Source organism: Porites lutea, chromosome 4, assembly GCF_958299795.1.
Source record: "Porites lutea chromosome 4, jaPorLute2.1, whole genome shotgun sequence".
In the NCBI taxonomy this organism is placed as follows: Eukaryota; Metazoa; Cnidaria; class Anthozoa; order Scleractinia; family Poritidae; genus Porites; species Porites lutea.
Window position 1 is genome coordinate 42,679,057 of NC_133204.1, and position 10,792 is coordinate 42,689,848.

The 10,792-nt window shown below is 40.9% G+C and overlaps 1 protein-coding gene across 1 annotated transcript; it reads right to left on the reverse strand.

Moving 5' to 3' along the window:
- Window positions 1-887: 887 nt before the first annotated feature.
- LOC140934716 (uncharacterized) lies at window positions 888-6,255 on the reverse strand. The gene is made up of 3 exons (XM_073384294.1): window positions 6,250-6,255; window positions 2,633-3,882; window positions 888-950 (listed from the first exon to the last, which is right to left on the reverse strand). The coding sequence occupies exons 1-2, from the start codon at window positions 6,253-6,255 to the stop codon at window positions 2,659-2,661; spliced, it is 1,230 nt and encodes a 409-aa protein (XP_073240395.1). The 3' UTR covers window positions 888-950; window positions 2,633-2,658.
- Between the last annotated feature and the right edge of the window lie 4,537 nt (window positions 6,256-10,792).

A 10,792-nucleotide genomic window follows, 5' to 3' on the forward strand; every position in this document is an offset into this window, starting at 1 on the left:
GAAGCAGGCCCATGAGGCTTGCAGTGGCAAATCAGGAGTTGAGAACATGAACCCCTTAAGTTAGAAGTTCTAATAAGATACTCTTGTAACAATGTAAAAACGCAAAGAGTTTTATCATGGTCATATTTCTTCAACACAATAGGTGGCAGGTGTCTTTGCCGGCCACCATGAGCACTTGTTTGCTTTAGAATGGAAGTAATTTGAAAAACATATTCTCCATCTTTAGATTGCATGTCATTGATTGACAGCAACTTAAGAGTCTGTGTTCGTTGTGCAGTAACTAAGGCCAAAATCATAGTCAGTTTCAAAGTCAATTGCTTCAGAGACATTTCCTTGGTGTCAGGATAGCCCTTGAGGTGGCTGAGAACAATTTGGGGGTTCCATGTTTCCACATATCTGGGGAAAGTTGGTTTCCTGTTGAAAGCACCCGACATAAAACGTGAAATAATAGGGTGTTCTCCTACTTTGAAGCCATCAATATTGATGAAGGAGGAAAGAGCACTTCTAGTGGTCCCTAGAGCACTGTAGCTAAGCTTTTTGGACTGAAGAGTTAGAAAGTTCAACAGTTGTGGTAATGAAGGTGTTGTAATGCTGATCTTCTGTTCTTTACAGTAATTTATCCAAGCTGATATGCTGGATCTGTATTGCTTCTGGGTACTTTCTCTCCAAGAATCAATAATAATGTTCAAAGTTTCACCAGTTATTCCTTGCAGCTAGAGGGATTTCCTGACACAAGACAGCCAATCAGTCGGAGCTTGGGGTAGAGGGGATGGACGTTCTTGACATCGTGGGGAAGGGTCAGGGTTGACTTCTGCAGCTTTATTTGGTGTAGAGGCGCCACTAGGATTGACATTACTCGTGGGTACCAAAACTGTGTTGGCCAGTCAGGGAGAACTAGGATTGCTGTTGTCTCGGAGAATATTATCTTCTGAAGTACTTTCCCAATAACACTGAAAGGTGGGAAGCAGTAAACAAGTTTAAACACAGACCAGTCAAGTGTAAAGGCATCAATAAAATGGGCACATGGGTCAGGTTTCCATGCTGCGTAGCAGGGCAGTTTTGCATTCAACCGTGATGCAAAAAGATCAATCTCAGGATTACCCCATTTAGTAATTAAGCTGTTATAAACATGAGTGTCTAATGACCATTCCGTGTCATCATGAAAATGTCTACTTGCTAGGTCAGCTTCAACATTAAGTTTTCCAGGTAAATGGGTGACAGCTAAGGATATGCCCCTGTCTTTGCACCACATAAGAGTTTCTCTTGCAATCTCATTACAGTCCCGAGAGTGAGTGCCACCCATATTTCTCAAGTAGGAAACCGCAGTTTGGTTATCAGACAATACTTTGATGTTACAGTTTGTTAAGTCTGAGCACAAGGACTGAAGGCCAAACAGGACTGCTTTTATCTCCAAATAGTTTATGTGGCACATACTCTCACTGTGGGACCATCGCCCATTTGCGGCAAGGGAAGAATTTTCAATAACACTTCCCCATCCTTCTAGAGAGCTATCACATTTAAGGGTTAATTTGTATTTCATAGGCCGGACAGGGCATGGATCATTGTCAATATTTGAAAGCCACCAAGACAGGTCTTTCTTAGCTATATCAGAGATGAGCATTCTGTCATCTAAGTTCCACCCATTCGTCTTTAAAGCATCAGTTTTGTCATTTTCAAGAGCACGGTAATACAGTGGGCCATATTTGACTCCAGGAAAACATGACACCATTTGCCCAACTACAGATGCAACCTCTCTAATAAGAGGCTGCTCTGTTCTGAGGAGCTGTAAAATGGCTGATTTCGCTTTATCAGCCTTGTCTGATTTCATAGAGACTGTCATCACAACCGAGTCTAAAATGAAACCCAGGAAATTAACTCTCTGGGATGGGACAAGTTGGGATTTATCAGAATGGATAGTGAATCCCAGAGACTGCAACAATGTAATAGCCCTTTGTATAAATATGACCAATGTCTGAGGGTCATCGGCAAAAAGTATAATGTCATCAATGTAAATTACTAGAAGCACCCCATCCTCCCTTAATTTGGCAAGGGCAGGTTTTAACAATTTGGTAAAAATTCTGGGTGCACTACAGAGGCCATTAGGAAGGCAAACAAATTCATAAAGTTGGCCTTCGTGCTCGAAACGAAGGTATTTTCTGTCCTCAGTCCTAATAGGAACAGAGTAGTATGCGTCTTTTAGGTCTAAGACAGCCATCCAACAATTAGGCTTCATAAGTTGAAGTGCGTTAGGCAGTGAATCCATCTTGAAGTGATGGTACTCAATATGCTCATTTAGCTTTTTCAAGTTCAAAATAAGACGGTGAGACCCATCTTTTTTGGGCCTGGTGAAAATTGTTGAGATAAATTCACCAGGAACATGAGTAGCTTTCCTAATGACCCCTTTAGTTAAAAGCTTGTTAATTTCAGTAGTAGCAATATCTGTCTCTTTACAAGAAAGTTTGACAGCTCTAGGGGTGAGCGCCTGGCAAGGAGGGTTGCAAAACTCTAGTTGGTAACCCTTAACGATGTGTAAAATGTAGGGGTCAGACGTGAGCGTCTGCCAAGCACTGAAATGCTTAGCTATGTTTCCAGCAATATATACATTGGTACAAAGAGGCGAACATATACTTACTGTGCTAGTAGCTGGCAGCAAGTGTTCTATTGGCTTGTCCGGGTTGTCTTGTCCCGGTTGGCATTGTTCTTGGATTTCCAAGGTTTGAAGTTGTTGCCTCTCCAGTTTTTTGACTGCTTATAGCCATTATAGCTGTTATTGCCAGGTCTTCCTGGAGAAGGGCGATGCCCTTTATAATTAGGGGTGATCTTGGCCCCAATTTTGTTTTGATCGCCAATATCTTTCAAATGCTTTTGTAGATCATCTCCAAAGAGAAAATCTGTAAATGGCAACTGGGAGGAGCAGAGAGCTGAGTATTCCCTCCCAATATCTGGTCTCAGTAGAAGACGGCACTGCATGTTTATTTCATAAGAGGCATGAGTGAGGAGGGACATGGCCTCCAGCCCCTGTTCCTTTAGGTCTTGGCATTCATCAGCATTAAGCGATTTTGCCTGCATAAGCTTGTCCGTGATTCGGACAACTGGCAGGATGCCTTTTGTGAGGGCTTGTTGTATTTTGAAAAATTGTAAATCCCTCTTCTTAGTTGGCTCTCTCAGTCGACGCCAAATGCCCGGGTTTACCTTGGGAGGCTTGGCTGTAGTACAATTAGCCGGTCTCTCCTGCCTCTCAAGCCGGTCTTTGAGATTTTTCTCGCTTAGTTTGCAGCGGAACATTTTGTCAACTAGCTTGGCTAGTTTCTCATTTTCGAGACTTTCGCCCACGATATCGTCAGACTCGTATTCTTTTACGAGTTCCGAGAGGAAATCATCCTCATCACCACTACGAGTGGTGTTTTGCTCTGACTCATCACTGTTGTTGTTTAACACAGAGTCATAGAGTTTCTCGCAGTCAGTTGACTGGTCGGAGGCGCTCGTGGAGCTTCTCGCCTCGCCATCTTTGTTTTTTGCTTTTTTGGCGGGAACAGCGTTTGGAGATTTGCTCGCCGGCCGTTTTCCTTTGTCTTTTGTCTCTCCCCGCGGTGAATTGATGAGTTCTGGCAGGCTTTTCGTCAGGCCTAGAATTGCGTGGGTGAGTTGGCTAATTTCTTCCGAGGAAGCGGCTGTTTTGTCCTTGAGTTGTCGTGAAGCGTGTGCAGGCACCGCGTTGCGTTCGTCGGGTAGCGAATCCTTGTTTATCTGGTCTTCTTCGCCCTCGTCCTCAATTTCGTCGGCGAGGAGATCGTCCTCAGATTGTTTTGACATCGCTAATATCTTCGGCTTGAGGCTCTGAACGAGAAATGGATGAAATTTCTGAAAATTTTGTGGGAGCGACTAGTGCTCCAAGCGACCTTGCCCGAAATCAAACTCGCACTGAGCTCGAAGTCACGTGACTTGCTATCTCATGTGATCTCAGAATGTATGCAAATGCGAGGTAGAATTATTGCTAATGTAAAGAACAAGCAGATTGTGTGGGTAGCCTGTGGTATAAACCACGAAGGAATCCTCGTCCCAGGGTCTACTGGTGTCCCGGCCAATATGGCGGCGTGGGGCTGTTAGTTTGGAGCTGTTGCAAACCTAATTTAAGCTTAATAGTACCTACAAAAATTTCAAGAAAGGACTCTGCAGTATAAAAACCAAAATAACAAAGAAGTCAATATAATCAGAAGGTCAGGACGGACATAAAGGTATTACATATTTACAGGGGCACCCGACGACGATTTCCTCCTAATAGACCTTGTCACGGTTTTCGACGCCATCTTGACGAGTAGGCAAACGCCTGAGAAATTACAATGTTTGTATGAGAATCTAATGTGGAATAATTTCCGTAGAACGGCTGTTCTGAAAAAAAAAAAAAAAAAGATTTGTAAACTAAAGCTTCACTCCTAAGAATTCTCCTAAAAAAATTTGAGGGCGTTACATGCACTAGAAGACCTAGAACCACTTTTTAAAATTTTCTATACATTTGTCTGTAAGAAAGTCCTGGGAAAATTACAGACAAATGATGGAAAATCTAAAGCAAGCCTCGGAAGAAATTCAAGGACAGGTACGTCCTCAAATTTTTTTAGGACAATCCTTTGCTTTGTAGCTTTAGATTACAATTGATATTTTTTTTTCAGAACAGCCGTTTTACAGAAATTATTCGACATTAGATTCTCATACAAGTGACTGTAATTTCTCACGCGTTTGCCTACTTGTCAAGATGGCGTTGAAAACCGTGACAAGGTCTATTGCATTGAAATTATGAAGTAATTCTCATTATGGAGTAGAGATGGCTAGGATGTAAAAGTAGGTGGTGATTTCAGGCTTTCAATTTCACACCTTCCTGTAGTTCCCCAAAAAGTAGGCGGCTCAAAACTCGAAGTAGCCAGTTTTTTTATCCGGCTGCCGGCACTTAATGAGAATCCGGCAGACTACAGTGCTCTGAAATCTCTAGCAATGCATTCTAAGCGGGGCTATAAAATTTGTATCTGTTCGGTCATTCAAGGGGAACTTGAGGCTTTTCAAAATTACAAGGGCTTCAGTTTTATTTTCCTGAAAGTATGAGGTGGTAAGTTAATTAAGTTCATTTCTTTATCACCTAGAGATGTGTCAAGAGATCAGAGGCACAATTTAAAAGATTTGACCAACAAAAAACAAGAAAGGTAAATACAATATTAAAATAATTTTATTCTATTTATATAGATTAAGCAGTCTAGAACCACAGTGTAGAATATACCAGAATTCATGGTCAAAACAAACTACACTCTGTAAAATTCAAACTGCATGATAAATGGTATAAGACGTAATACTGCCCCTCTCCAACATTCAAAGGAATACTCCAGTTTTAAACCAGTGAGAGCAACAATATTTTATTAGGATACAAGGGCATTATGTTTGATGCCCTATGAAATATTCTAACTTTTACGTAAAAACTTTGATTAAACAATATATACTTAGGTCAACTGGGATTCCAACCCAGCAAATGGGATACAGATTCTTCCTGAACTATTACATCCAAAGTCTGATATTTATATGAGGAAATATACACCAGCTCAACTGTTATTCATACTCAGCGAAGAAATGGGAGGCAGTAGCTTTCTGAACAATTGAATACAAACTTTAATATATTAATTTTATGAGCATTATCCCAATAAGCAAATAGACTAAAATGAGACATGGGTGTTAGAGGATAAAAAGTAGAAATTGTATTGTGACAAATTCTCTTCTTAGCCTGCATTCACTTACTAAAATGAAAATTATTCCCTTTTTCACTTACTGACAAGAGTCGTACAAATTTTTATTTACATGCCTTTGAACTGTTTTTGTTATCAACCCTTCCACCCAGTTGTTTCCTTTTCAAAGTGTCTCAACCAAATAAAGCATTTAGAGGGCACCCAGGCACATGGGCAGAATTTTTAAGATATATGGATTTTCTCCCTGGGAGTGCTCCCCCTTATATAAGCCAGCTAGGTAGGTGCCACCCCAAAGGGTATGGTTTTTGTACCTTTTTGTTCTAAAAACGGCCAGGACTCTGAGAACCGGGGGGCACACCCCTAGGTAATCACTGATTTCAAAAACCTATCAATAAAATTTTGACTGCCAGATAAAGAGTATTTCATCAAATCATGTCTGACTTCATCATTTTGTTGCTTTAACTGATTTTTTTTTGTCTTCTTCACTCATGCAGGTAACAATCTAATAACAATCTAACAGAAGTACAGCCATTAATAAGTGTTCAGTGCTGACCCAACTAAACCAGGAAATTCTTAAAATGGTAAGAGCTCGAAGCTTAATTGTAACAACCCCAATCTCAATCTTTATTTCGTGACTTAATAAATTATGGCTCCTAAGGATCTTCCTTAAAGTATTAGAATACATGAAAATTCTGTTATTTATAAAAAGCAATTTACATCTATAAGGTCAAGTAAGATTCCAACTCAGCGAAAATGGGAGACAGATGCTCCCTAAACTACAGCATAATACATAATATTTATATAAAGTTAATAAACTCTGCCCATTGACAGTGGTTTTCCATAAAGATTCTATACCAGATACCACTCTAAGAACACACAGAAAGTAATGCTACTCCCTGGTCTGATACCTTAGTCTATGATAGATAGGACTTACTGTTTTTAACTAACTATTTTAAAAACAATAGATAACCTGGGATTTCCAACCCATCAAGCAGGGGACACAGGAGCTCCCTGGACTGATACTTCAGTCAATAATAGATAAAACTTACAATTAAAACTAGATAAACTGGGATCCAACCTAGCAAGCAAGGGAAACAGGAGCTCCCTGGACTGATATTCAGTCATTAATAGATCAAACTTACTATTAAAACTAGATCAACTGGGATTCCAACCCAGCAAGCCAGGGAGACAGGAGCTCCCTGGACTGATACTTCAGTCAATAATACATCAAAATTACTATTAAAACTAGATCAACTGGGATTCCAACCCAGCAAGCAAGGGAGACAGGAGCTCCCAGACTGATACTTCCGTCAATAATAGATAAAACTTACTATTAAAACTAGATAAACTGGGATTCCAACCCAGCAAGCAAGAGAGTGAGGAGCTCCCGGACTGATACTTCAGTCAATAATAGATAAAACTTACTATTAAAACTAGATAAACTGGGATTCCAACCCAGCAAGCAAGAGAGTGAGGAGCTCCCGGACTGATACTTCAGTCAATAATAGATAAAACTTACTATTAAAACTAGATAAACTAGGATTCCAACCAAGCAAGCAAGGGAGACAGGAGCTCCCTGGACTGATACTTCAGTCAATAATAGATAAAACTTACTATTAAAACTAGATAAACTAGGATTCCAACCAAGCAAGCAAGGGAGACGGGAGCTCCCTGGACTGATACTTCAGTCAATAATAGATAAAACTTACTATTAAAACTAGATAAAGTGGGATTCCAACCCAGCAAGCAAGGGAGACAGGAGCTCCCTGGACTGATACTTCAGTCAATAATAGATAAAACTTACTATTAAAACTAGATAAACTGGGATTCCAACCCAGCAAGCAAGGGAGTCAGGAGCTACCTGGACTGATACTTCAGTCAATAATAGATAAAACTTACTATTAAAACTAGATAACCTGGGATTCCAACCCAGCAAGCAAGAGAGACAGAAGCTCCCTGGACTGATGCTTCAGTCAATAATAGATGAAACTTACTACTAAAACTAGATAAACTGGGATTCCAACCCAGCAAGCAAGGGAGACAGGAGCTCCCTGGACTGATACTTCAGTCAATAACAAATAACACATACTATTAAAACCAGATAAACTGGGATTCCAACCCAGCAAGCAAGGGAGACAGGAGCTCCCTGGACTCAGATACTTCAGTTTATGGTAGATGAAACTTACTATTAAAACTAGATAAACTGGGATTTCAACCCTGCAAGCAAGGGAGACAGGGGCTCCCTGGACTGATACTTCAGTCTCTGGTAGATGAAACTTACCATTAAAACTAGATAAACTGGGATTCCAACCCAGCAAGCAAGGGAGACAGGAGCTCCCTGGACTGATACTTCAGTCTCTGGTAGATGAAACTTACCGTTAAAACTAGATAAACTGGGATTCCAACCCAGCAAGCAAGGGAGACAGGAGCACCCTGGACTGATACTTCAGTCAGTAATAGATGAAACTTACTATTAAAACTAGATAAACTGGGATTTCAACCCTGCAAGCAAGGGAGACAGGCACTCCTTGGACTGATACTTCAGTCAGTAATAGATGAAACTTACTATTAAAACTAGATAAACTGGAATTCCAACCCAGCAAGCAAGGGAGACAGGAGCTCCCTGGACTGATACTTCAGTCAGTAATAGATGAAACTTACTATTAAAACTAGATAAACTGGGATTCCAACCCAGCAAGCAAGGGAGTCAGGAGCTCCCTGGACTGATACTTCAGTCTGGTAGATGAAACTTACCGTTAAAACTAGATAAACTGGGATTCCAACCCAGCAAGCAAGGGAGACAGGAGCTCCCTGGACTGATACTTCAGTCAGTAATAGATGAAACTTACTATTAAAACTAGATAAACTGGGATTCCAACCCAGCAAGCAAGGGAGTCAGGAGCTCCCTGGACTGATACTTCAGTCTGGTAGATGAAACTTACCGTTAAAACTAGATAAACTGGGATTCCAACCCAGCAAGCAAGGGAGACAGGAGCTCCCTGGACTGATACTTCAGTCAGTAATAGATGAAACTTACTATTAAAACTAGATAAACTGGGATTCCAACCCAGCAAGCAAGGGAGTCAGGAGCTCCCTGGACTGATACTTCAGTCAATAATAGATGAAACTTACTATTAAAACTAGATAAACTGGGATTTCAACCCTGCAAGCAAGGGAGACAGGCCGGCTCCCTGGAGTGATACTTCAGTCAATGAGTGATGAAACTTACTGTTAAAAGAAATTATTCACTTGGATTCCAACCAGCAAGCACGATAAGTAATACCTGGAGTGATACTACAGTCTATTATGCATGTAGTTTAACCTTTAATACCCTAATTCTAGAAATAAATGAAGTGCATTACATTTTATCGTTTATTATTGTTTATAGTATTATACTGTTTGAGCAGCAGCAATTCTTTCAATAAATTTAATAGCAGCCGTAAGTAGAAAAAGGGGATTCCAAAAACAAATTGGCCTATTGTTGCCAATACAGTGGCCTCAAGCCAGGTGGAGGGTTTCGTGCGTTCCACAGGGTGCTTGTCTACTTATGCGGTGAGAGTGGTACTGAGCCATCAGTTACACCGAGGTCTGGGTGGTTGCCTCTGACCGACAGGTGATGTATTGGGTGCCTGATAAGAAAACGGCCATTGCACTCAAGTGCTTATCAACTCATTCTGCAGTGGTGCAGAGCTTTACGAGTGATACTGCACGGGCCGTAGCGGTGTACCGCTCATCGGGTCATGCCATATCTCAGCTTCTGTCACGAAACAAGTCTGTTGTAAGCGCTCATGCCCAGGTGTCCCGGTATGGACGCAAGCGGAGGTCCCCCAATTTATATGGCCATTGCACTCACGTGCGTCTCGGATACGGCACAGGCCATACACCCTTTTCTTTAGGTCATGCCATATCTTAGGTTTTGTAATGAAACAGGTTTTGTCAAGCCTTTAATTTTTTTTTTTTCGTTGTTGTTTAAATAAAAAAATCTCAGTTATTTTAGGTATTACTTCAGATTTTCTTGGAAAGAGTTGTTGCTCTAAGAAGATTATCACTGATTTTCAAAGTAATATGCACTTAGGAGAACTTAGATTACAGCCCAGCAAGCAAGGGAGACAGGAGCTCCCAGACTGATACTTCAGTCAATAATAAATAAAACTTCGTATTAAAACTAGATAAACTGGGATTCCAACCCAGCAAACAAGGGGGACAGGAGCTCCCTGGACTGATACTTCAGTCAGAAATAGATGAAACTTACTATTAAAACTAGATAAACTGGGATTCCAACCCAGCAAACAAGGGAGACAGGAGCTACCTGGACTGATACTTCAAGCAATAATAGATGAAACTTACTATTAAAACTAGATAAACTGGGATTCCAACCCAGCAAGCAAGGGAGACAGGAGCTCCCGGACTGATACTTCAGTCAATAATAGATAAAACTTAATATTAAAACTAGATAAACTGGGATTCCAACCCAGCAAGCAAGGGAGTCAGGAGCTCCCGGACTGATACTTCAGTCAAGAATAGATAAAAGTTACTATAAAAACTAGATAAACTAGGATTCCAACCAAGCAAGCAAGGGAGACACGAGCACCCTGGACTGATACTTCAGTCAATAATAGATGAAACTCACCATTAAAACTAGATAAACTGGGATTCCAACCTAGCAAGCAAGGGAGACAGGAGCTCCCGGACTGATACTTCAGTCAATAATAGATAAAACGTACTGATAAAACGAGATAAACTAGGATTCCAACCAAGGAAGCAATGGAGACACGAGCTCCGGGGACTGATAGTTCAGTCAATAATAGATAAAACTTACTATTAAAACTAGATAAACTGGGATTCCAACCCAGCAAGCAAGGGAGTCAGGAGCTCCCGGGCTGATACTTCAGTCAATAATAGATAAAACATACTATTAAAACTAGACAAACTGGGATTCCAACCCAGCAAGCAAGGGTGACAGGAGCTCCCGGGCTGATACTTTAGTCAATAATAGATAAAACTTACTATTAAAACTAGATAAACTGGGATTCCAATCCAGCAAGCAAGGGAGACAGGAGCTCCCTGGA